This window comes from Salvelinus alpinus, chromosome 15 (genome assembly GCF_045679555.1).
Source record: "Salvelinus alpinus chromosome 15, SLU_Salpinus.1, whole genome shotgun sequence".
NCBI classification, from domain to species: Eukaryota; Metazoa; Chordata; class Actinopteri; order Salmoniformes; family Salmonidae; genus Salvelinus; species Salvelinus alpinus.
Genome location: NC_092100.1, coordinates 18,239,368 through 18,266,480, shown reverse-complemented (window position 1 = coordinate 18,266,480; position 27,113 = coordinate 18,239,368). Strand labels below are relative to the sequence as shown.

Genomic DNA, 27,113 nt, shown 5'->3' with positions numbered 1-27,113 from the left:
GATCGACTACTACTACTCAATAACAGAAAAAAGTAGAGGTCATTTTAGGTGTAGAATAAGGCAATATAACAAATAGCCCAACACTTTGTTTTTTGTAGACACCTTCCTATCAAACAAACAGTTATGCATGACATATTGCATGCACACATTCTTCAACAGGAATTGTGTACGCTAAAAATAGTTGGTACTGCAATAACTGATTTCAAAAGTGGATTCAATATTCATCAACATATTTAGTTCACCATTCCGCAACGTTTTGCTATTGTGTGCCCTTATAAACTCAGCAAAAAAAGAAACGTCCCTTTTCAGGACCCTGTCTTTCAAAGATAATTTGTAAAAATCCAAATAACTTCACAGAACCTCATTGTAAAGGGCTTAAACACTGTTTCCCATGCTTGTTCAATGAACCATAAACAATTAATGAACATGCACCTGTGGAACGGTCGTTAAGACACTAACAGCTTACAGACGGTAGGCAATTAAGGTCACAGTTATGAAAACTTAGGACACTAAAGAGGCCTTTCTACTGACTCTGAAAAACAGCAACATAAAGATGCCCAGGGTCCCTGCTGATCTGCGTGAACGTGCCTTAGGCATGCTGCAAGGAGGCATGAGGACTGCAGATGTGGCCAAGGCAATAAATTGCAATGTCCGTACAGTGAGATGCCTAAGACAGCGCTACAGGGAGACAGGACGGACAGCAGATGGTCCTCGCAGTGGCAGACCACGTGTAACACCAGGACGCACAATCCCTCCATCAGTGCTCAGACTGTCCGCAATAGGCTGAGAGAGGCTGGACTGAGGGCTTGTAGGCCTGTTGTAAGGCAGGTCCTCACCAGACATCACCGGCAACAATGTTGCCTATGGGCACAAACCCACCGTCGCTGGACCAGACAAGACTGGCAAAAAGTGCTATTAACTGACGAGTCGCGGTTTTGTCTCACCAGAGGTGATGGTCGGATTCGGGTTTATCGTCGAAGGAATGAGCATTACATCGATGCCTGTACTCTGGAGCGGGATCGATTTGGAGATGAAGGGTCCGTCATGGTCTGGAGCGGTGTGTCACAGCATCATTGGACTGAGCTTGTTGTCATTGTAGGCAATCTCAATGCTCTGCGTTACAGGGAAGACATCCTCCTCCCTCATGTGGTACCCTTCCTGCAGGCTCATCCTGACATGACCCTCCAGCATGACAATGCCACCAGCCATACTGCTCTTTCTGTGCGTGATTTCCTGCAAGACAGTAATGTCAGTGTTCTGCCATGGCCAGCGAAGAGCCCGGATCTCAATCCCATTGAGCACGTCTGGGACCTGTTGGATCGGAGGGTGAGGGCCATTCCTCCAGAAATGTCCGGGAACTTGCAGGTGCCTTGGTGGAAGACGGGGGGTAACATCTCACAGCAAGAACTGGCAAATCTGGTGCAGTCCATGAGGATATGCACTGCAGTTCTTAATGCAGCTGGTGGCCACACCAGATACTGATTGTTATTTTGGATTTTGACCCCCCTTTGTTCATGGACACATTATTCAATTTCTTTTAGTCACATATCTGTGCAACTTGTTCAGTTTATGTCTCAGTTGTTGAATCTTATGTTCAAACAAATATTTACACGTTAAGTTTGCTGAATATAAACGCAGTTGACAGTGAGGATGTTTCATTTTTTGCTGAGTTTATGAGCCAGGTACTGACCTGTAATGACCAATGTGGTGTTATGAATTTTATGAATAATGACTAAATGATGTATACATTTAACGTAGAACTATAACTAACAGAATTCTACCCTTTCAGGACATTCTGTCCCCACCCAGGGAGGGGAGAGACCTTGGGCTTGTAGTAGATTGTATAACAGGTGGCAGACAATGTATGAGAAGGAGAAGACTTGTGAACAATATTGTCATTGTCTTAGAGGAGGGACAGTTATGACAAAATGAGAGGTATATAAACCAATGTACATGTAAGGATGGGCAGAGCTCTGGTAAATAAACATTCTGACTATTGTAGACTGGCCTCTGTCTGTTTTCATTTCTATCAGTATCCTACAAATCCTGATATAGCAGACTGAGTAGTTTAATGTAATTGGTTAATGAACATGAGAACATAATTCTCTTAACATGTGGACAGGCCATATTCCTATCATAGGAATATAGCAAGACGGCATTGACAGCCTCTCATTACTGTCCAGTCCAGCTCTGTCACTGTGGGGTCAGGCCTGAAACTTATACAAAATAAGATCCATACATTGAAGATAATGCACCACCATACTGATACTCACACGTATGAGTATTCTAAGATGTTGATATGTCACAGGTTAGTCTGCACCTTTTTATCAATTTTTGGATTAAATATAAAAAACTGTGGAGGTAGAGCAACAACAAAACATGTCACACAATACCATTAGAGAAACAGCCTACAATACATGGTTTAGTCACACATATCCCCAGTCCATACTCAATAAAAACAATGGAAATTGCCAGGGATAGATCAAATTTAATAAACATCCAAAACTGCAGTCATTAAAAATATCTCTTTCTAACGCTAAAAGTTACCTTCGATTCTGCAAATACAGAACTCAACATTATGAATTCTTCCAGGCACTGAAATGGGAATAGGGAATGGCATGCAAAATACATCTTTCAGCATTTCAATAGTACACCGTTCTGAGATAGTGTAATAACAATTTAAAACTCATGTAGTCACCTGTTGACGTGCATGTTAGTCAATGACATTGTCTAGCCGTAAAAAAAGAGATGCTCTGCTTTTTTGACATCACACTCCAAAAAGCAAGTTCTGCAGGCTCTAGTTTTGTCTAATCTTGATTATTGTCCAGTAGTGTGGTCCAGTGTGGCAAGGAAAGACCTAGTTAAGCTGCTGCTGGCCCAGAACAGAGCGGCACGTTTTGCTCTTAATCAGAGGGCTGATATAAATAATATGCATGCCGGTCTCTCTTGGTTAAGAGTTGAGGAGAGACTGACTGCAACACTTCTTTTTATAAGAAACATTAATGTGTTGAAAATCCCAAAATTGTTTGCATAGTCAACTTACATACAGCTCTGACACACACACTTGTCCCACCAGACATGCCACCAGGGGTCTTTTCATAGTCCCCAGATCCAAAACAAATTCAAGAAAATGTACAGTATTATATAGAGCCCTTATTGCATGGAACTTCCTTCCATCTCATATTGCTAAAAAAAACAGCAAACTTGGTTTCAAAAGACAGATAAAGCAACACCTCGCAGCACAACTCCTCTCCCCTATTTGACCTAGTTTGTGTGTATACATTGATATGTAGGCTACATGTGCCTTTTTAAAAATGTATTTAGTTCTGTCCTTGAGCTGTTCTTGTCTAATGATGTTCTGTATTATGTTTCATGTTTTGTGTGGACCCCAGGAAAAGTAGCTGCTGCTTTTGCAACAGCTAATGGGGACCCTAATAAAATACCAAAATAGAATGAGGCGGGAAGCACGAAACAACAAGAGATGTCTTCCTTAAGGCTTTTCTCCATTAACTCAAGTTCAACGGAGGCACATCTGCAACTAAAGAACGGTGGTGGAAGACAATAATTACACGTACTCATGCTGTTCCTGTTAAGATACTTAGTATAGTCGAAAAATAACCTCACTTTCCTATTGCCAATCTTAGTTATCATTTGCTTTAAAACATCTCATAAATATAAACTGAGTTTAATTTAAAAAAATCTAAATGTGCTGCATCATGTAATTCCAACATACATACATCAAATATTCTGTACAGGTGGAGAACCCCTTTATGTGTATCAATAGCCAGCTGATACAGTACAATTGTATATGGGGAGAAAAAAAATCGAATGAGGCTGCGAGTGAGCATGTGTATAGTTGTAAAATGGCCTGTGTATAGTTGTAAAATGGCCTGTGTATAGTTGTAAAATGGCTTGCGTACAGCTCGTTTGCTTGTGAGCGCAGCAGCACTCTTCTCCGTTCTCTCAGAGAAATACTGGCGTATCTTGTCCCGTTAGAAGGCGATATGTAGAGGCTGGCATTGTCTTCAAGTGAATCTGTTCAGAAAGATGAGCAGTTATGAATGACAAAGCTAACAAAGAGAAAGTAGGCTTCTTGAAATGAAATCAGTGTTAAATCTAGTGCTTCTGATTTGGGGTGGAATTCCTCTCACCTCCCCGACTGCGTTAGTCAAAATGTGGATGATCTTCTCGTGAGGAGTGGCTACCACACTCTGCCCGTTGATTTCAATGATGCGGTGTCCAACCCGGATGCCACCTCTCTCCGCAATCCCTCCACGCATCAGACTGCAGATCTGCTCAAGGCAACATGGGTAGGAGAAAGATACAGAATGAAAATATACGCAAGAGAGTTGAGGTGATTGAAGGCTGTGAAGTTAAGCTATGAAAGTGGGCAATTTACCCTTTTTGCTTTACTACTATGGACTTTCATAAAATGGATGCCGTACAGGTACTATTCAATCGAAAAATCTGTTTCAGACCACATTGATTTCAGATTAACTTTATTCAAGACCATGTTCGCAGTGAGAAACAAAAAATAACCTCAAATGCATAGTACTCACTGGAGAGGGCCTGAGCCAAATAAATATTGACATAAATAAAACATTAATAACCTGAATGTTAGATCCTGTCTGGCAGTTGAATACATATACATCGTTCTTATTTTTATAAAAATGTAGAGTACAATTATATACAAAGTAACTGTCACTTACAATGCCTTCCTCCACACTGAAGCCCAACTGAAATTTTGGGTCCGGTCGCTTGATTATAGCCATGGTGACGGGAGGGCAGTGGACAATACTGAGCTTCACCTCGGCTTGGTTTTTCAAATCCTTTTATAAAAACAACAAAAAAAGGGGAAAATACATCATACAAATACTGGAGAGATTCCTGCAAACATAAATTTCTATGTCTCCTTAAAGTATCCATTCACTATCTAATTGCATTCTGTGCTCCGTACATGATGAAAGGCATTCACAGAATGGGTATTGTGTGCATCCGTGCATGTGCGTAGAATACATTCAACAACATTAGGTGAAGAAATCCAACATCCTACCATCAAGTCCAACCTCATGCCGAAATTATACTTTAGAACGCAAACATTTCCAACAATTGATCTCCCACTCAACATGTCACCCGCATCAGTCTATGACAGGGATCATCAACTAGATTATTTTATAGAGTAGATGGTCAAGGGGCCGGAACATAATTACAAATAACTTGTAGACTGCAAATTGACCTGAAGCCCAAAAATATATAATCTGTCATTTCAAACCTTGATTACATTTGTATACGATCATACACTGAGTATCCAAAACATTAGGAACACCTGCTCTCTCCATGACAGACTGACAAGGTGAATCCTGTTGAAAGCTGATGCCTTATTGATGTCACCTGTTAAATCCACTTCAATCAGTGTAGATGAAGGGGAGGAGACCGGCTAAAGAAGGACATTTAAAGTCTTGAGACTATTGAGAATCGAGGTCGACCGATTAATCGGAATGGCCGATTAATTAGGGCCAATTTCAAGTTTTCATAACAATCGGAAATCGGTATTTTTGGACACCGATTTGGCCGAATTATTATTATTATAACATTTTTTAAACACCTTTATTTAACTAGGTAAGTCAGTTAAAAACACATTCTTATTTTCAATGACGGCCTAGGAACGGTGGGTTAAGTGCCTTGTTCAGGGGCAGAACGACAGATTTTTACCTTGTCAGCTCGGGGATTCGTTTTTGCAACCTTCCGGTTACTAGTCCAACGCTCTAACCACCTGCCTTACATTGCACTCCACGAGGAGCCTGCATGGCAGGCTGACTACCTGTTACGCAAGGGCAGCAAGAAGCCAAGGTAAGTTGCTAGCTAGCATTAAACTTATCTTATAAAAATCTATCTTAACATAATCACTAGTTAACTACACATGGTTGATGATATTACTAGTTTATATAAATCGATGCCTTGCATATAATCGACGCGGTGCCTGTTAATTTCTCATCGAATCACAGCCTACTTCGCCAAACGGGTGATGACTTAGCACAGTCGTTGCACCAAACCTAACCGTAAACATCAATGCCTTTCTTTAAAATCAGTACACAAGTATATTGATCATTACATTGTACATTGATCCAAGATGGCGTAGCAGTAGGACGTGTCTTTGTCTTGTCTTGTCCCGTGTAAATAGTCTTCGTATTTTTCGTATACATTTCGTATATATTTTAATTTCACTTTCCATCTAGGAACTGAATATACATTCCTACATTCCGCCTCACCCAATGTGGTACGGACCTGCTATTTTTTTATACTTTAGAACCGTAACCCCAATCAGAAGCTAGCCAGATAACTAGCTACTAGCTAGTAGTCAGTTAGCCACTGCTGCGGTCTTCACCCTCAACTCGGACACTGCCAGCTTCAATACCGGGCCAATACCTGCCAGTCTGCAAGCGCGATATCAACCCAGAGCATATAGGACTGCTTTTTCTCTACCACATCACCGGATTCCTGACGCAAGCTCTGGACAATTACACCGTATCATCACAGCTAGCTAGCTGCAACCGAGTGGCTACTACTGGCTAACACCTCTGTCCCGAAGCAAGCACCAGTTAGCCTTGAGCTAGCCTCGAGCTAGGCCCATCTGCCGGCTAGCCGAAGAGGTCTACCAGCGAATTCTTGGGCTACAATACCTCTTTTGCCAATTGGACTGGACCTTTTTTTTTTGCCGACACAGAGCCCTGCCAATCCATCACAACTGGTCTAAATCAGCTACAAGCTAATTTAGCCATTTTTTTGCCGCTGCTAGTAGCTTTTACCTTCTGCACAGACACCAGCCCTGTTATTAGCCTGGATATTACTCACCAATTTACCAGCATCGGACTGTCTCTCGACAACAACGCCGGATTCCTGCCGTAATCCCTGAGCCACTACTTCTGATCCTCACAGCTAGCTTGCAGCTAGCGCAGCTAGCGCCACTGCCACGAAGCTAGCACCAGTTAGCAAACACAATTCTACAATTCACAACCTCTCTTTCGCCATCCGGCTTGGATTCTCTGTCGACACGACCACGTCTGAGCAGACCCCCGCCGTCTGAGCAGACCACCCCCCGGGCTACTAACTTTAAACGCCGCGTGCTAGCTTAGTGGAGGCCTCCCTGCTCCATCTACGGCTGCCCCCTGGACACTATGATCACTTGGCTACATAGCTGATGCATGCTTGACTGTCCATTAATTCACGGTACTCCATTCTGTTTATTTGTGTTTTACCTGTCGGCTCTGTGCTTTAACTCAGGATCTGTGTGTAGTTAATCCGACCCTCTCTGCCGAGTCGTCGCCATTTTTACCTGTTGTTGCTGTGTTAGACTAGCACCCTGTTATTGCTGCTGTTATCTTACCTGTTGTTTTAGCTAGCTCTCCCAATCAAGACCTGCAATCACTTTATGCCTTATTGTATGTCTCTATCATATATCAATATGCCTTGCATACTGTTGTTCAGGCTAGTTATCATTATCATTGTTTTGGTTTGCAATGGACCCTGTAGTTCCACTCTCCGTACCTCTGTTACCTCCTTTGTCCCACCCCCCACACATGCGGTGACCTCACCCATTGAGACCAGCATGTCCAGAGATACAACCTCTCTTATCATCACCCAGTGCCTGGGCTTGCCTCCGCTGTACCCGCGCCCCTCCATACCCCTGTCTGCACATTATGCCCAGAATCTATTCTACCACGCCCATAAATCTGCTCCTTTTATTCTTTGTCCCCAACGCTCTAGGCGACCAGTTTTGATAGCCTTTAGCCGCACCCTCATCCTACTACTCCTCTGTTCCTCGGGTGATGTGGAGGTAAACCCAGGCCCTGCATGTCCCCAGTCACCCTCATTTGTTGACTTCTGTGATCGAAAAAGCCTTGGCCTCATGCATGTCAACATCAGAAGCCTCCTCCCTAAGTTTGCCTTACTCACCGCTTTAGCACACTCTGCCAACCCTGATGTCCTTGCCGTGTCCGAATCCTGGCTTAGGAAGGCCACCAAAAATTCTGAGATTTCCATACCCAACTATAACACTTTCCGTCAAGATAGAACTGCCAAAGGGGGAGGAGTTGCAATCTACTGCAGAGATAGCCTGCAAAGTTCTGTCATACTTTCCAGGTCTATGCCCAAACAGTTCGAACTTCTAATTTTAAAAATTAATCTCTCCAGAAATAAGTCTCTCACTGTTGCCGCCTGCTACCGACCCCCCTCAGCTCCCAGCTGTGCCCTGGACACCATCTGTGAATTGATCGCTCCCCATCTAGCTTCAGAGTTTGTTCTGTTAGGTGACCTAAACTGGGATATGCTTAACACCCCGGCAGTCCTACAATCCAAGCTTGATGCCCTCAATCTCACACAAATCATCAAGGAACCCACCAGGTACAACCCTAAATCCGTAAACATGGGCACCCTAATAGACATTATCCTGACCAACCTGCCCTCCAAATACACCTCTGCTGTCTTCAATCAAGATCTCAGCGATCACTGCCTCATTGCCTGTATCCGCCACGGGTCCGCGGTCAAACGACCACCCCTCATCACTGTCAAACGCTCCCTAAAACACTTCTGCGAGCAGGCCTTTCTAATCGACCTGGCCCGGGTACCCTGGAAGGATATTGACCTCATCCCGTCAGTTGAGGATGCCTGGTCATTCTTTAAATGTTACTTCCTCACCATATTAGACAAGCATGCTCCGTTCAAAAAATGCAGAACCAAGAACAGATATAGCCCTTGGTTCACTCCAGACCTGACTGCCCTCGACCAGCACAAAAACATCCTGTGGCGAACTGCAATAGCATCGAAGAGCCCCCGCGATATGCAACTGTTCAGGGAAGTCAGGAACCAATACACGCAGTCAGTCAGGAAAGCAAAGGCCAGCTTTTTCAAGCAGAAATTTGCATCCTGTAGCTCTAACTCCAAAAAGTTCTGGGATACTGTAAAGTCCATGGAGAACAAGAGCACCTCCTCCCAGCTGCCCACTGCACTGAGGCTAGGTAACACGGTCACCACCGATAAATCCGTGATAATCGAAGACTTCAACAAGCATTTCTCAATGGCTGGCCATGCCTTCCTCCTGGCGACTCCAACCTTGGCCAACAGCCCCGCCCCCCCCGCTGCTACTCGCCCAAGCCTCCCCAGCTTCTCCTTTACCCAAATCCAGATAGCAGATGTTCTGAAAGAGCTGAAAAACCTGGACCCATACAAATCAGCTGGGCTTGACAATCTGGACCCCCTATTTCTGAAACTGTCCGCCGCCATTGTCGCACCCCCTATCACCAGCCTGTTCAACCTCTCCTTCGTATCATCTGAGATCCCCAAGGATTGGAAAGCTGCCGCGGTCATCCCCCTCTTCAAAGGGGGAGACACCCTGGACCCAAACTGTTACAGACCTATATCCATCCTGCCCTGCCTATCTAAGGTCTTCGAAAGCCAAGTCAACAAACAGATCACTGACCATCTCGAATCCCACCGTACCTTCTCCGCTGTGCAATCCGGTTTCCGAGCCGGTCATGGGTGCACCTCAGCCACGCTCAAGGTACTAAACGATATCATAACCGCCATCGATAAAAGACATTACTGTGCAGCCGTCTTCATCGACCTGGCCAAGGCTTTCGACTCTGTCAATCACCATATTCTTATCGGCAGACTCAGTAGCCTCGGTTTTTCTAATGACTGCCTTGCCTGGTTCACCAACTACTTTGCAGACAGAGTTCAGTGTGTCAAATCGGAGGGCATGTTGTCCGGTCCTCTGGCAGTCTCTATGGGGGTACCACAGGGTTCAATTCTCGGGCCGACTCTTTTCTCTGTATACATCAATGATGTTGCTCTTGCTGCGGGCGATTCCCTGATCCACCTCTACGCAGACGACACCATTCTATATACTTCCGGCCCTTCCTTGGACACTGTGCTATCTAACCTCCAAACGAGCTTCAATGCCATACAACACTCCTTCCGTGGCCTCCAACTGCTCTTAAACGCTAGTAAAACCAAATGCATGCTTTTCAACCGTTCGCTGCCTGCACCCGCACGCCCGACTAGCATCACCACCCTGGACGGTTCCGACCTAGAATATGTGGACATCTATAAGTACCTAGGTGTCTGGCTAGACTGCAAACTCTCCTTCCAGACTCATATCAAACATCTCCAATCCAAAATCAAATCAAGAATCGGCTTTCTATTCCGCAACAAAGCCTCCTTCACTCACGCCGCCAAACTTACCCTAGTAAAACTGACTATCCTACCGATCCTCGACTTCGGCGATGTCATCTACAAAATAGCTTCCAATACTCTACTCAGCAAACTGGATGCAGTTTATCACAGTGCCATTCGTTTTGTTACTAAAGCACCTTATACGACCCACCACTGCGACCTGTATGCCCTAGTCGGCTGGCCCTCGCTACATGTTCGTCGTCAGACCCACTGGCTCCAGGTCATCTACAAGGCTATGCTAGGTAAAGTGCCGCCTTATCTCAGTTCACTGGTCACGATGGCTACACCCACCCGCAACACGCGCTCCAGCAGGTGTATCTCACTGATCATCCCTGTGGTCCCGTGTGGCTCAGTTGGTAGAGCATGGCGCTTGCAACGCCAGGGTTGTGGGTTCAATTCCCACGGGGGGACCAGGGTTCAATTCCCACGGGGGCACCAGGATGAATATGTATGAACTTTCCAATTTGTAAGTCGCTCTGGATAAGAGCGTCTGCTAAATGACTTAAATGTACTTAAAAATCCCTAAAGCCAAAACCTCATTTGGACGCCTTTCCTTCCAGTTCTCTGCTGCCTGCGACTGGAACGAATTGCAAAAATCTCTGAAGTTGGAGACTTTTATCTCCCTCAACAACTTTAAAAATCTGCTATCCGAGCAGCTAACCGATCGCTGCAGCTGTACATAGTCCATCTGTAAACTACCCACCCAATTTACCTACCTCACCCCCCATACTGCTTTTATTTATTTACTTTTCTGCTCTTTTGCACACCAGTATCTCTTCTTGCACATGATCATCTGATGATTTATCACTCCAGTGTTAATCTGCTAAATTATAATTATTCGATTTATTGCCTACCTCATGCCTTTTGCACACATTGTATATAGATTCTCTTTTTTTTCTACCATGTTATTGACTTGTTTATTGTTTACTCCATGTGTAACTCTGTGTTGTCTGTTCACACTGCTATGCTTTATCTTGGCCAGGTCGCAGTTGCAAATGAGAACTTGTTCTCAACTAGCCTACCTGGTAAAATAAAGGTGAAATAAAATAAAAAAATAAAAAATATATTTTTAAACCTGCATATTTAGTTGATAATGCCTGCTAACATGAATTTCTTATAATTAGGGAAATTGTGTCACTTCTCTTGCGTACCGTACAAGCAGTCAGGGTATATGCAGCAGTTTGGGCCGCCTGGCTCGTTGCGAACTGTGTGAAGTCCATTTATTCCTAACAAAGACCGTAATTAATTTGCCAGAACTGTACATAATTATGACATAACATTGAAGGTTGTACAATGTAACAGCAATATTTAGACTTAGGGATGCCACCCGTTAGATAAAATACGGAACGGTTCCGTATTTCACTGAAAGAATAAACGTTTTGTTTTCGAAATTATAGTTTCCGGATTCGACCATATCAATGACCAAAGGCTCGTATTTCTGTGTGTTAATGTTATAATTAAGTCTATGATTTGATATTTGATAGAGCAGTCTGACTGAGCGATGGTAGGCAGCAGCAGGCTCGTAAGCATTCATTCAAACAGCACTTTCGTGCGTTTGCCAGCAGCTCTTCGCTGTGCTTCAAGCATTGAGCTGTTTATGACTTCAAGCCTATCAACTCCCGAGATTAGGCTGGTGTAACTGATGTGAAATGACTAGCTAGTTAGCGGGGTGCGCGCTAATAGCGTTTCAATCGGTGACATCACTCGCTCTGAGACTTGGAGTAGTTGTTCCCCTTGCTCTGCAAGGGCCGCGGCTTTTGTGGAGCGATGGGTAACGATGCTTCGAGGGTGGCTGTTGTCAATGTGTTCCTGGTTCGAGCCCAGGTAGGGGCCAGGAGAGGGACGGAAGCTATACTGTTACACTGGCAATACTAAAGTGCCTATAAGAACATCCAATAATCAAAGGTATATGTAATACAAATGGTATAATAGAGAGAAATAGTCCTGTAATTCCTATAATAACTACAACCTAAAACTTCTTACCTGGGAATATTGAAGACTCATGTTAAAAGGAACCACCAGCTTTCATATGTTCTCATGTTCTGAGCAAGGAACTTAAACGTTAGCTTTCTTACATGGCACATATTGCACTTTTACTTCTCACTCCAACACTTTGTTTTTGCATTATTTAAACCAAATTGACCATGTTTCATTATTTATTTGAGGCAAAATTTATTTTATTGATGTATTATATTAAGGTAAAAGAAAAGTGTTCATTCAGTATTGTTGTAATTGTCATTATTACAAATAAATAAATACAATTGTTGGCCTATTAATCGGTATCGGCTTTTTTTGGTCCTCCAATAATCGGTATCGGCGTTGAAAAACCATAATTGGTCGACCTCTAATTGAGACATGAGTTGTGTATGTGCCATTCAGAGAGGGTGAATGGGAAAGACAAAATATTTAAGTGTCTTTGAACGAGGTATGGTAGTAGGTGCCAGGGGCATTAGTTTGTGTCAAGAACTGCAACGCTGCTGGGTTTTTCAAGCTCAACAGTTTGCCGTGTGTATCAAGAATGTTCAACCACCCAAAGGACATCCAACCAACTTCACACAAATGTGAGAAGCATTGGAGTCAACATGGGCCAAATAAAAATAACCCGCAGGCCGCCAGTTTGGGAACCCTGCTGTATGACTTCAGCAATACAGTACCATCTAGTGTGCATTCTAGGAACTACATGATAGACAGCCAACAGTCACAGGAAATAATGAAACACAAAGGCACAACACAACACAACCCCCTCTTACCCGTATGATACTCTGGCAGGTGGTTATAGGGAGGCCCACTAGGCTGGTGCTATTGACGGACATGATGCGGTCTCCAATGCTGAGGGCCCCGCAGCGCTCTGCAGGGCCACCGTGGAGCAGGTTGGCCACCACCACCGTGGGCAGGATGGACCCCCAGCCCGACTCCACCACCGCCACCCCCACTATCTCCCCGGGAGCCTTGGAGATGGACACCTGGACAGACAGCAGGGAGGTGGTTTAAGAGAAAGATGGAATTTCATCTGGGTGGTGTTCAGTAGGGAAACACCTTTCAAGATGTAAAACAGTAGATACGTTCAGGGAGTACCTAACCCAGTTTAAACATGTTTTTGTCTTTACTGAACACAACTTTGATGTACATTTCACTAAAATCATGAAATGTATGGATCTGTTTCATTAGTGTCTTGAGCAAAAGAGTGAGTGGTTGTTGCATAGTGTAAAACCACAAATACCTCTGGTTTATTAAGGACAATATTATCTCCATGAACTGTTATCTAGGCAAGTACTTCCCAAAGCTCTCATCAGGGACCACCAGATGTTTCACACATTTGTTGTTTCCCTGAATTGGCAAACCTGATTCGATTAGTTAAGGGCTTGGTGATAGTTGACTAATTGAATTAGGAGTGCCAGTTAAGTGCTACAACCAATATGTGAAACGTCTGGTGGTCCCCAAGGAGAGGGTTGAGAATCCCTGCAGGATAGGAGGAATACCGCATTTGTAGACCTACATTTAAAAGGACACCCCGGCTGGTCCTAACAACAAGGTGCTGAAATTGAGTGTTACTGTACCTCTCTGATGTTATCTGAATCAGAGAAGTGCACCAGGTCTCCGTTGTAGAGCTCCTGTGTGCCCAAGTAGTCACTGTACTCGCTGGGCTTTAGCTCGCTGGCCTTAATGCCGTTGGCGTGGAGGAACTGCTGGTAGGCCACACCGAAGGCCTGGCCAATCGCCTGAGCGATCACCTGGGCCTACATGCAGGAAAGTGACAGTGAGTCAGTGGGCGTGTTCAGACATGTTCCAGACTGGCAGCCAACAGTATGGTAATCCTTTACATACCTGTTCCTTCTCACAGAGTATTTCAAGTAGCCAAAATAGGCTGTGGCTAACGTATTATTAAACCAAACCTTAACCTATAATAATGTAATGAACTGCTAATTAGTGTTTCCTCCTGTTAATCGACTCCTGGCATGGAAAAATAACCTGTGTGCCAGGCTGTTTCTTTCTGTATTCAACAAAGCTGGTTTACCTAGTTGCTTAGGCAAGACAACGACAAGTTGGCTCAAGTACTGTAGAAAAAGACTGGCACCGGAAATAAAATTTAAAAAACAGCTCAACCTAATTATTTTCAACAAAAAACACAAAACATATTGGACATAAAGTTGTACGGTTTCCACTTGGCTGACTCACATCATCGGAGTTAAACACATGGCAGATCATGCAGCACTTTTTCTGTGGCCCGGGGGAGTTGGCCCCTGTGGGGTTCCCCTCCTGGCTTTTATGGCCCACGGCCGGCTTCCTGCGGGCCATCAGGACCACGATGCTGCCGATGTCTGCGATGTAGGAGATCATCTGGAGAGGGTGGTCCATCATGGCCTCCTATAGGAGAAACAGGAGGGATGAATGTATAGAAACTGTTTACTAACACTTTATTTGGTCTTTTTTTTTTTATATGTACCTTTATTTAACTAGGCAAGTCGGTTAAGAACAAATTCTTATTTACAATGACAGCCTACCAAAAGACCTCCTGCGGGGAAGGGGGCTGGGAATAAAAATGTATAAAAAAATATAGGACAACACACACACATCACGACAAGAGAGACAACACAACACTACATAAAGAGAGAGACCTAAGACAACAACATAACATGGAGGCAACTCAACATGGTAGCAGCACAAAACAGGGTACAAACATTATTGGGCACAGACAACAGCACAAAGGGCAAGAAGGTAGAGACAACACATCACGCAAAGAAGCCACAACTGTCAGTAAGAGTGTCAATGATTGAGTCTTTGAATGAAGAGATTGAGATAACTGTCCAGTTTGAGTATTTGTTGCAGGTTGTTCCAGTCGCTAGCTGAAGCAAACTGAAAAGACGTGCGACCCAGGGATGTGTGTGCTTTGGGGACCTTTAACAGAACGTGACTGGCAGAATGGGTGTTGTATGTGGAGGATGAGGGCTGCTGTAGATATCTCAGATAGGGAGGAGTGAGGCCTAAGAGGGTTTTAGAAATAAGCATTAACCAGTGGGTCTTGCGATGGGTATACAAAGATAACCTGTTTACAAAGGAGTATAGAGTGCAGTGACGTATCCTATAAGGAGCATTGGTGGCAAATCTGATGGCCGAATGGTAAAGAACATCAAGCTGCTCGAGAGCACCCTTACCTGCCGATCTATAAATTATGTTTCCGTAATCTAGCATGGGTAGGATGGTCATCTGAATCAGGGTTAGTTTGGCAGCTGGGATGAAAGAGGAGCGATTACAATAGAGGAAACCAAGTCTAGATTTAACTTTAGCCTGCAGCTTTGATATGTGCTGAGAGAAGGACAGTGTAGTGTCTAGCCATACTCCCAAGTACTTTTATGAGGGGACTACCTCAAGCTCTAAACCCTCAGAAGAAGTAATCACATCTTACCAAACCACATGACCTTTGTTTTGGAGGTGTTCAGAACAAGGTTAAGGGCAGAGAAAGAATGTTGGACACTAAGAAAGCTGTGTTGTAGAGCATTTAACACAAAATCCGGGGAGGGGCCAGTTTAGTATAAGACTATAATCTGCATATAAATGGATGAGAGCGCTTCCTACTGCCTGAGCTGTGTTGATGTAAATTGAGAAGAGAGCGGGGCCTAGGATCGAGCCTTGGGGTACACCATTGGTGACAGGCAGTGGCTGAGACAGATGTTCGGACTTTATAAACTGCACTCAGAGAGGTAGTTAGCAAACCTGACCAAAGACCCCTCAAACACCAATACTCCTTAGCCAGCCTACAAAAATGGAATGGTCTACCGTATCAAAAGCTTTGGCCAAGTCAATACATATAGCAGTACAACATTGCTTAGAATCAAGGGCAATGGTGAAATCATTGAGGACCTTTAAGGTTGCAGTGACACATCCATAACCTGAGCGGAAACCAGATTGCATACCAGAGAATACTATAGACATCAAGAAAGCCAGAATTGATTATTGACAAGTTTTTCTAACACTTTTGATAAACAGGGCAAAATAGAAATAGGCCTATAACATTTAGGCTAAGCATGATCTCCCCCTTTAAATAAAGGACGAACCTTGGCTGCCTTCCAAGCAATGGGAACCTCCCTAGAAAGAAGATACAGGTTAAAAAGGTCAGAGATGGGCTTAGCGAAGATAGGGGCAGCAACCTTAAAAAAGAAAGGTCTAAACCATCTGACCCAGTTTAAGGAGCTCCTTTAGCACCTTGGACTGCAAGGAGAAACTTCGTAGCAGGGCAGGGGGAAAAAAGGGAGAAGCATCGGGGATAGTCGCATTAGAAGGGGTGGGAGATGAGGAAATGTTGGACGGGCAAGGAGGCATTGCTAAGTCAAATAGGAATCCTGACTTAATGAAGTGGTGATTAAAGAGCTCAGCCATGTGCTCCTTGTCAGTAACAGCCACATCAACATTAAGGGACATGGGCAGCTGTGAGGAGGAGGGTTTATCCTCCAGGTCTATAACCGTTTTCCAGAACTTCTTGGTGTTAGACCCACAGAGAGAGAACTGCTCCTTAAAGTAACTAACTTTGGCATCCTGGATAGCCTGAGTGCACTTATTTCTCATTTGCCTGAACGAGAGCCAGTCAGCGTGTGCCGAGTCTTTTGCCAAAAGCAATTCTTGAGTTGGAGTAACTCTGCAAGATCACGGTCAACCCAGGGGCTGAACCTTTAGGAGTAAGTTTAACACTAATGAAAAAAATCCATGATAGATCCATTCCCACTGGATCTAACAACAAAGACGGCCAGGCTAGTTAAACAGCAACCGCTATATATCTAGGACCAGCCAGCCATTCAGAAGGGAAAAAGCTGAAAAACTGTCACAAAATTCGCTTGACTATTCAACTGTACAGGCTGAGTACGACTCAAATTAGAGACACTGCTATTCAAGAAATGACCTTAACTACTTTGTCATCCATTCAAACCAAACCTGTGTGTCTGCGCTGAGGACTTTGATGCGCTGAGTGGAGATGAAGAGATCCACCTCAGTCATAGGCTGAGACTCTCCCTCTGGGGCCTGGAGAAAGACAAGAGCAGATGTTTTGATGACACAATCTAAAGCAGATCACCGCTTTTTAGCAGAATGGTGTGTCTTACCCATTCTGGCACCTCGGCCCTCCCACTTCCCACTTATCCCAGTCAAAGCTGTACTCTATCCTGGCACCCCAATGGTGGAACAAGCTTCCCCCTAACGTCAGGACAGCACAGTCCCTGCAATCCTCCGACCATGTCTAAAAACCTACCTCTTCAAAAAGTAGAATGGGGGAAAAAACCCTGCCATTGAACTCACGCCAGCCTTTTCTTACTAGCACTGACTTTGCTGATAGTAAAACTTTTCCTCAATAAAGCATCTATGACTGACTGTAGCACCATCCCACAGCGGGGAAAAACAAGGTTCTGCCGCAGCGCACTCTAAACCCCAGCGGTCCCAATAGACTGAGATATGTGGTTGTCTTACCATGCTACCTTAAGATAAATGCACCAAATTGTAAGTTGCTTGGGATAAGAGCATCTGCTAAATGACTAAAATGCCAAAAGTAAACTTACTTTGATCCTGTCCACAGCCTCTTGGGCCTGTTTCATTCGGGCGTTGGTGGAAGGGTTCTTGTCAGACTTGAGCTGGGTGGAGCCCAGGTACTTGGCCCCAAATATAACCCCATCCAGGAGGTCATCTGGGTCACAGGGGCCAGGCACTGACAAAAAACAAAGTGACTTATCAGAAATATATTACTATTGTTATTACTACTATTATTATTAATATTGAGATTCCAATAAAAGAAGCACAGAAGTTTTACATAGCCTATGTTTAGCTTACCATCTTTATAGGCTGGGTGGTCCTCTGTGCCCTGTAAGTGAAGAGGTCAATGATAATTGAACAAAGTAAAAGACACAGCTCATTTGAACCAATCAATCATCAGCAAAATAATTGATACTTTACCAAACAAAAGATATTGTGAAGTGTTGGTCCCATGTTTCATGAGCAAAAAAAATATCACAGAAATGTTCCATAAACACAATAAATGTATTTTTGAAATGTTGTGCACAAATTGGTTTTTCATCCCTGTTAGTGAGCATTTCTTCTTTGCCAAGATAATCCCTCCACCTGACAGGTGTGGAATATCAAGAAACTGATTAAAAAGCATGATCATTACACAGGTGCACCTTGTACTGGAGACAATAAAAGGCCACTCTAAAATGTGCAGTTTAGTCACACAACAATATCACAGATGTCTCAAGTTGAGGATGCGTGCAATTGGCATGATGACTGCAGGAATGTCCACCAGAGCTGTTGCCAGAGAATTGAATGTTCATTTATCTACCATAAGCCGCCTCCAACGTTGTCTAAGAGAATTTGGCAGTACGTCTAACCGGCCTCACAGCCGCAGACACGTGTAACCACGCCAGCCCAGAACCTCGGCTTCTTCAAGTGGGAGGGCCTATGCCCCCAAGGGCCTATGCCCTCCCAGGCCCACCCATGGCTGTGCCCCTGCCCAGTCATGTGAAATCCATAGATTAGGGCCTAATGAATTTTTAAATAGTTGAATTTGTTGCATGTTGTGTTTATATTTTTGTTCAGTATAATAACACCACCATTAATCATTAATAACCATCTTTCAGCATGTCAAACCTACCCGCTCACTGTTCTCTGCATCGTTGACCTCCTCTGGAGCCTCCTCCCCTAACTTCCTCCACACAGGCTCTGGGACCTCATCCTCTGGGATAGAGTCCACGGAGTCATCTCTGTGGCGTAGCCGCCCGCTGTTCCCAAAGTGGTCCCAGAACCTCTCCCCATCCTCCTGGTTGTAGGAGACAGACACCACCGCATCCATCTCCTCTCTCCGGGCCATGTAAGGAGGAACCTGGGTATCAGAAGGACTGGGCTGGGGAACCCCTATCTCTGTACACCCCAGCAGCCCTAATAGGTCTCTCTGTTGACTCTCAGAGAACAGCAGCCCCGAGGCCTGGTTCAGGTTCTGCTCTGGTAGGAAAGGGCTGACGTCAGTCAACAGAGATGGGCCTGGAGGGTCAAAGTCCGAGGACTCAGAGAACGCTGATGGTGTAGGGTCAGCGGTTGAGTCCCTGGGGAGAGGGCTTTCTCTGATGACTTGGAGTCGGTTCAACAGGTGGTGGATCCGAGTGTGGTCTTCGTCACCTGGTCTCCAGACCTCAACCTTCTTCTCTTCCTCCACCACTCTTTCCTTTTCGCAAGGATCCAGGACCCGTTCAGTTGGGGTTCTATCCTCAGGAGCAAAGTTGATTAGCTCCTCCTGGCTAACTACCACAGGTAAAGCTACAGTGTCACTGGTGTCCAAGAGAGGTAGGGACTCACCTACTCCATCCGCGGCAGATAGGGACTCACCTAGTACATCCTCTGGACTGTCCACAGGGACCGAGGAGGGAGGAAAGCTGGGGTCATCCATCTCTTCCACTGACCCTGTTTCACTAGAGTCGTCTGACCTCCAGTCCAGAGGAGGGGGCTCTATCAGGTTAAAGGAGTCCAGATCCTCTGATTCAGGGTGGGAAACCTTGGCGGCAGCTTTAGGTGACTGGCTTTGACTGTCTGGATCACCTACAGCAGGTCCACCACAAGCAGTGTTCTCCTGTTGAGGTGAGGAAACTGTTTGTTCCACCTTGTTTCCAGCAGGGCAATTATCAGCCTCCATTTTCTGGATAGGAGCACGGGTCATTGGCAACACATCAACAAGTTGACATGATAGACTCCACATACAAGCACCTTTCAATGTCTTGTGGGGTATTTCGGCAAAGGTTGAGCCATTTAAAAGGGGTTACTATACTGTTTCACTGTGAAAGTAGACCATTTTAAAACATACATTAAAATATATGACTTGATAAAAATTTATATTTACACCATCAAATTGCGTATCGTCTAACACTATCCAACAGTAATCAAAATTGTAAATGCTTTTCACTTCCCCCATTTCTTGTGCAGGGGATAATGAAAGCACCCTCTTTTTCTGTCTTCATTGGCCTATGTCCAAGAAAGCAGTGCTGCTTTTGCTTCAGGCTCAAAGTACATGTTATGGTCATGTGACATCAAGTCCCCTTTGTGTAACTAGCCTGACAATATGGTATGTTTGTATTCGTATTAAGTTACTGTCGTCATTGTAACATTTTCTCCATATGTAACAAAATAGCTGTAACCAATATAAAACAATTATCATAGCTAACATATAAGTAATTATGATGTGAGCTACTTAACACTTACAAATACAAGACACCAGTCTTCCGAATAATGACACTGAAAACATCTCTTTATGCTGCACTGCTGCTAGCTAGAGAAATTGCAGTATTTAATTGTCGTAGCCTGGCTGGATCACTAGAGCTAATTTGCTAACGTTAGCCAGCTAGCTTCGTTTAGCTTAGCTAACGCGTTAGCAAGTATGGCTAGCTACTCAGCTAACTTTCAGCCTATTTACAGCCAATAAGCTTTAGTAAGCTTTAGTAATCTTCCTGCTGGTTTGCGAACAAGTTAGGGACGTTTAGGGCGATATTGGCAGTAACACCCTAACTGACATGATCCAGATGCTCACCCTGTTAAATTCTGGATCCGATGAATGCTTGAACTTTACTGCCACGGATGAAGTTGACGTGGCTGGGAACTCTTTTGCAACGAAACAAGTCAGCAATATAGCAGTGTCTTCGTAGTAATAGCTACAACTGTAACAGCACTGTGCTGAGTCAATTAGCAGTACGCCCGTCTCGTGTATGACACATAAAATGCTGCTGTTGTATGCATCTCTGCTACAGAGTTTCATAAATTGTTTCGGTGGTCTTCTCTCTGCTGCTACAATGTTGATGTAGTGCGCATGCGTACGACTGATTCAAGTCATGCTCAATCTATTGTCAAACTGAACTTCATACAGTGCCTTAGGAAAGTATTCAGACCCCTTGACTTTTCCACATTTTGTTACGTTACTTATTCTAAAATGGAATAAACATTTTTAAATGATCTACACACAATATTGACAAAGCATAAACAGGCTTTTAGAAAATGTTGCTAATTTATTAAAAATAAAAAAATAAATTACATAAGCATTCAGACCCTTTGCTATGAGACTCGAAATTGAGCTCCGGTGTATCTTGTTTCCATTGATTATTCTTGAAATGTTTCTACAACTTGATTGGAGTCCACCTATGGTAAATTCAACTGTTTGGACATGATTTGGAAAGGCATACACATGTCTATATAAGGTCACACAGTTGACAGTGCATGTCAGAGCAAAAACCACACCATGAGGTCGAAGGAATTGTCCGTAGATCTCTGAGACACAGATCTGGGTTAGGGTACCAAAAAATGTCTGCAGCATTGAAGGTCCCCTAGAACACAGTGGCCTCCATCATTCTTAAATGGAAGAAGTTTGGAACCACCAAGACTCTTCCTAGAGCTGGCCACCCGGCCAAACTGAGAAATCAGGGGAAGAGGGCCTTGGTCAGGGAGGTGACCAAGAACCCGATGGTCACTGACAGAGCTCTAGAGTTCCTCTGTGGAGATGGGAGAACCTTCCAGAAGGAGAACCATCTCTGCAGCACTCTACCAATCAGGTCTTTATGGTAGTGGCCAGATGGAAGCCACTGCCCGCTTTGAGTTTGCCAAAAGGTACCTTAAAGCCTCTACGACCATAAGAAACACGATTCTCTGGTCTGATGAAACCAAGATTGACCTTTTTGGCCTGAATGCCAAGCGTCACATCTGGAGGAAACCTGGCAACATCCCTACGGTGAAGCATTGTGGTGGCGGCAGCATCATACTGTGGGGATGTTTCTCAAATCAAATTTTATAGGCCACATGCGCTTGATTAGCAGACGTTATTGCGGGTGTAGCAAAATGCTTGTGCTTCTAGCTCCGACAGTGCAGTAATATCTAACAAATTACACAACATATACCCAATACACACAAATCTAAGTAGGAATGAATTAAGACTATATACAAATGGACGAGCGATATCAGAGCGGAACGGACTAAGATACAGAATAGTATAGAAAAACAGTATACATATGAGATAAGTAATGCCAGATATGTAAACATTATTAAAGTGACTAGTGTTCCATTCCTTTAAGTGACCAGTGATTTCTAGTCTATGCCTATAGGCAGCTTCCTCTAATGTGCTAGTGATGGCTGTTTAACAGTCTGATGGCCTTGAGAGAAGCTGTCTCTCAGTCCCAGTTTTGATGCACCTGTACTGACCTCTCTTTCTGGACGATAGTGGGGTGAACAGGCAGTGGCTCGGGTGGTTGATGCCCGTGAACTTTTTGGCCTTCCTGCGACATTTGACAAGCCAAATTTCTTTAGCCTCCTGAGGTTGAGGAGGCTCTGTTGCGCCTTCTTCACCACACTGTATGTGTGGGTGGTCCATTTCAGTTTGTCAGTGATGTGTACGCCAAGGAACTTGAAGCTTTCCACCTTCTCCACTGCGGTCCGTCGATGTAGATGGGGTGGGGGGGGGGGGGGGTGTGCACCCTTGTAGGACCCCAGTGTTGAGGATCAGCGGAGTGGATGTGATGTTTCCTACCTTCACCGCCTGGGGGCGGCACGTCAGGAAGTCCAGGACCCAGTTGCACAGGGCAGGGTTCAGGCCCAGGGCCTCAAGCTTAATGATGAGCTTGGAGGGTACTATGGTATTGAATGCTGAGCTATAGTCAATGAACAGCATTCTTACATAGGTATTCCTCTTGTCCAGATGGGATAGGGCAGTGGGCAGAGGATCAAGGGAAAGGTGAACAGAGCAAAGTACAGAGAGATCCTTGATGAAAACCTGCTCCAGAGCGCTCAGGACCTCAGACTGGGGCGAAGGTTCACCTTCCAACAGGATAACGACCCTAAGCACACAGCCAAGACAACGCAGGAGTGGCTTCGGGACAAGTCTCTGAATGTTCTTGAGTGGCCCAGCCTGAGCCCGGACTTGAACCTGATCGAACATCTCCAGAGAGACCTGAAAATAGCTGTGCAACAACGCTCCCCCTCCAATCTGACAGAGCTTGAGGATCTGCAGAGAGGAATGGGAGAAACTCCCCAAATACAGGTGTACCAAGCTTATAGCGTCATATCCAAGAAGATTTAAGCCTGGAATCGCTGCCAAAGGTGCTTCAACAAAGTACTGAGTAAAGGGTCTGAATACTTATGTAAATGTAATTTCATTTTTTTTTTAAAGAAATTTACTTTGTCATTATGGGGTATTATGTGTAGATTGAGGGGGGGGGGGGCAACGTAATAAATTTAAGAATAAGGCTGTAACATAACAAAATGTGGAAAAAGTCAAGGGGTCTGAATACGTTCACTGTACACTGTACGTGATTTATATATAATAAAACAGAAATACACTACGCCATTTAATTGTCTATTTTATTCTAGGAAAATTATGAACAAAAATTACAATTCATCACTGTTCACAGCAGGTGATATAATTATTGTTGAGCATGTTTCTGTGGTTGAAATAGTAGCCACAAATGTTGTGTTGACGTTGTTTGATTGGTTTTATGAACATTACCATACTGAAAGGGCAATTGCTACTCTGAGCTAAAGTTATGATTATATTTTACAAAAAAAATTTGATTGGTGCCAAAATGCCAAACAATTAATGTTACAGCAATATTGTTCATATCTAACACTCAGAATTCTGAAAAAAATGTGTTTAATAGGTTAATTCATTTAATTAAAATGTTGTAATAGATATTATATATTTTTTCACTTCACATTCCATGGGTTTATGTAAGAAATACTGAGATTCATAACAGATAATTGGAGTGCCTAGCTAGGAGAAACAGTAGGCCAGCTGAACATGACTCAACTCAAGCACAGGCTGACAGAGCTTCCCATGTTTCACTGTATTCCTACTAGTAACAAGTCAACTTAAAATATGTCTGGGCTATGTTCAACACCGCTGAACAGTTGGTAGCAGTTTAAAAACAGACAATAGTCAACTGTTGCATCTGGTTGTGGAGCTTTGTCAAGAAAAGACCCGTTAATTACCAACACTGGGCACAACGATGTCATCCAGAACAGGGTTTGATGTTGATGAATGTTCCCCAATTTTCAGTAGATTTTTCAACAAATGATATTGTCCACTAATGCTGATTGGGTTATCAAATGTGTTAGTAAAAAAAAAAGATTGAAAGATTTGTCAAAGCAATAAGACTAGGCACTGACTGCTTGACTGGCACCCATCTGGATCAAGCCAATCAGGGATGACGTGGTGCCCATAAGTCCAACTAGCCAATTGGGAAAGCGTCCTGCCCAGAGGAAACCAGGGGGCATCCAATGAATGGCATTACTCAGATCTGCCATGCTGCTGAGAATACTGAGGACCTCCCCTTGCACCTGCCTCCGGAGCTGAGACCTGCTGGCAACAGTTCCCTCACTGGAGAGAGACAAATCAAACCCAAGATACGTTTATATACACTCATTGGTTTAGCGACACACGTATCTAGTATCCTTACCTGAAATGTCCTCCCAATTGATGTGATGACTATGCATTGGGAACGCCAAGATTCCATCAATATATTTTACGCAATGGAACACAGTCATTGACACACACACACACACACACACACACACACACACACACACACACACACACACACACACACACACACACACACACACACACACACACACACACACACACCACACACACACACACACACACACACACACACACACACACTATTGACCCGACTCACCTACTGTCGCCTCGTGTTGACTTCCTTAACTTCATCCGCAGCAGCACGACAACCCTCATAGACCTAGAATGGGAAGTGCGTATGGTGAGTAAAACTGGCTTATAGCCATTCTACATGCCTCCCCACTATCACTGAGTGTTTCAAATCCTGTCCAAAGCAATAGGCTACATTCGAAGGAAAACTCCATGCCAAAATCTGTACTGTAAGTATGCCAATGTAATCTCGTCCACCAGCCAGCTCCAAACTGAACCACTCTCTACAGTAGAAATTGAGCCTGGGAACAAGGATAATACCAACTTTTTTAGTACTTTGGCCATATGCCAAATAGGCTAGCAGCATTGTAACTTTCACTGATTTTCACTGATTTCAACTGTTCTGCCTGCGGTTATGGAACCGCCACCTGTCCCAGACCTGCTATTTTCAACTCTTAATGATCGGCTATGAAAAGCCAACTGAAAATGATTCATGATTATTATTTGACCATGCTTGTCACTTATGAACATTTTGAACATCTTGGCATAGTTCTGTTATAATCTCCACCCGGCACAGCCAGAAGAGGACTGGCCACCCCTCATAGCCTGGTTCCTCTCTAGGTTTCTTCCTAGGTTTTGGCCTTTCTAGGGAGTTTTTCCTAGCCACCGTGCTTCTACACCTGCATTGCTTGCTGTTTGGGGTTTTAGGCTGGGTTTCTGTACAGCACTTCGAGATATTAGCTGATGTACGAAGGGCTATATAAAATAAACTTGATTTGATTTGATTGAAGAGTGCCTCAGATTTGTTTTGTAGTATGAAACCATCAGCGGAGAAATAGTCTTACCTGAAAACGCCTAAAAGCAGAGATACTCCCCAGAGTATACCGCTTAGTAGCCACCATTTGTCAGACTTAGCACTGATGATCTTGGCATCGGCAGCCCACGCTATATGTTCACAAGGGTAATACAACTGGTCAGCCACATTATTCAGCACAGACATCCAGCGCAGTGCAGAATCTTCTTCCTGGAGAGAGGGAAATGCATGTCAATCTAAAGAAAGTGTTAATTCTATTCTAAGTCTCTGGCCCTCAATCTCTCACTACGGGAATCTGGCTTTAATTAGTTTCAATTGTGTGTTGACACTGACATGCTTTGATATTAAAGTGGGGCTATTGCCATGTCTTGAGACACAGATGATGGCTGGCTATGTCATTTCAGAAACCTTTCATACAGGGCATTTCTGGTCATAGAAATAAAGAAAATATATAATTTCATGACAGAAAGGTCCAATCCTATAGACCAGGGTTTCCCAAACTCAGTCCCCCAAGGCGTGCACATTTTGTTTTTTGACCTAGCACTGCACAGTTGATTCCAATAATCATCATAACTAATCATCAAGCTTTGAACATTTGAATCAGTTGTGTAGTGTTAGGGCAAAAACCAAAACATGCACCCCTAGGGGTCCAGAGGACCGAGTTTGGGAAACGCTGCTATAGTCTCATTGCTCACCCCGGCTCCAAGACCATAGCTTTGTGAATATGTGAGCATGGAGAGGTCATCGAAGAGTCGAAGTACAGTCCGACAGTGGCTTAGCTGTGCAGAGAACAGTAGGAGGCTCTTTCCAAGCTGTGCGGATGACAGCCCTGGCTTCTCAGACAGAACCCCACCAACCAGCTGGGACCCATAGCACAGTGTCCTTATCTGCCCACAAATATCCCACATAACACAAGGCCATTCTATTAGGAAGAATGTGGTGGTATGCATCTTCATTTAAATAGGGCAATGACTCAACATTTGTCATATTTAAAATGAAATAACTGAATGTAGTTTGTATTCATACTACATCAGATTTTTTATGAAATGTTTTGGTGCTACACTTACCACTTTATCTCTTCCTCTGTACGACTCAAGCACATTCACAAGCGACTCCAAGGAATTTTGCATTATGTAAACACACTAGTAGCGGTCTGCAAGTCAGGTGCACACAGCTCTGTTCACTCGAATGGTAATCAAATTAATCCTGCCGGTGTTGACTGCAACGTCAAAGCAATGACTGTGCGTCAAAGTAACAAAGATCTGTAAATGCACGTGACAGATGTCATCTTTTTCAGCACGAAGATCCACACGAAATTGTGTGAAATAGTACCAAAAACAGGTTTCCTCTACAATCTGTGACAGAAAAAATGGTGTACTTTGAACAGGAAGTGTTCAGTGAAAC

The 27,113-nt window shown here is 44.0% G+C and overlaps 2 protein-coding genes across 4 annotated transcripts; both read right to left on the bottom strand.

Annotated features, from left to right (window-relative positions):
* Window positions 1-2,472: 2,472 nt before the first annotated feature.
* LOC139539604 (amyloid-beta A4 precursor protein-binding family A member 3) lies at window positions 2,473-21,067 on the bottom strand. 3 transcript variants are annotated; one of them, XM_071342688.1, is made up of 11 exons: window positions 20,777-21,067; window positions 18,857-19,891; window positions 18,040-18,070; window positions 17,772-17,917; window positions 17,155-17,241; window positions 14,407-14,595; window positions 13,788-13,967; window positions 12,981-13,193; window positions 4,710-4,829; window positions 4,152-4,292; window positions 2,473-4,035 (listed from the first exon to the last, which is right to left on the bottom strand). In XM_071342688.1, exons 1-11 carry the CDS (start codon window positions 20,999-21,001, stop codon window positions 3,964-3,966), a joined length of 2,439 nt encoding a protein of 812 aa, XP_071198789.1. In that variant the 5' UTR covers window positions 21,002-21,067; the 3' UTR covers window positions 2,473-3,963. The 3 variants fall into 3 exon arrangements, with proteins under 3 accessions (XP_071198789.1, XP_071198790.1, XP_071198791.1); XM_071342689.1 differs by having other exon boundaries at window positions 18,857-19,825; XM_071342690.1 differs by having other exon boundaries at window positions 18,857-20,027; window positions 20,777-20,916.
* Window positions 21,068-23,569: 2,502 nt separating this feature from the next.
* Window positions 23,570-27,109, bottom strand: pex11g (peroxisomal biogenesis factor 11 gamma). Its single transcript, XM_071342687.1, has 5 exons — window positions 26,777-27,109; window positions 26,405-26,596; window positions 25,741-25,919; window positions 24,924-24,986; window positions 23,570-24,601 (listed from the first exon to the last, which is right to left on the bottom strand). Exons 1-5 carry the CDS (start codon window positions 26,837-26,839, stop codon window positions 24,379-24,381), a joined length of 720 nt encoding a protein of 239 aa, XP_071198788.1. The 5' UTR covers window positions 26,840-27,109; the 3' UTR covers window positions 23,570-24,378.
* Window positions 27,110-27,113: the final 4 nt, after the last annotated feature.

What these genes read in the sequence shown, in the direction of transcription:
- LOC139539604 (XM_071342688.1), bottom strand. Translation starts at nt 21,001, where the DNA reads ATGAAACTCTGTAGCAGAGATGCATACAACAGCAGCATTTTATGTGTC. An exon ending in TCAGTGTGGAGGAAGGCATT is followed by an intron (nt 4,293 to 4,709) that starts GTAAGTGACAGT and finishes TGCCTTGAGCAG; the next exon opens with ATCTGCAGTCTGATGCGTGG. An exon ending in TGACTAACGCAGTCGGGGAG is followed by an intron (nt 4,036 to 4,151) that starts GTGAGAGGAATT and finishes CTTTCTGAACAG; the next exon opens with ATTCACTTGAAGACAATGCC.
- pex11g (XM_071342687.1), bottom strand. Translation starts at nt 26,839, where the DNA reads ATGCAAAATTCCTTGGAGTCGCTTGTGAATGTGCTTGAGTCGTACAGA. An exon ending in CTGCTTTTAGGCGTTTTCAG is followed by an intron (nt 24,987 to 25,740) that starts GTAAGACTATTT and finishes TTCCCATTCTAG; the next exon opens with GTCTATGAGGGTTGTCGTGC. An exon ending in TCAACACGAGGCGACAGTAG is followed by an intron (nt 24,602 to 24,923) that starts GTGAGTCGGGTC and finishes GTCTCTCTCCAG; the next exon opens with TGAGGGAACTGTTGCCAGCA.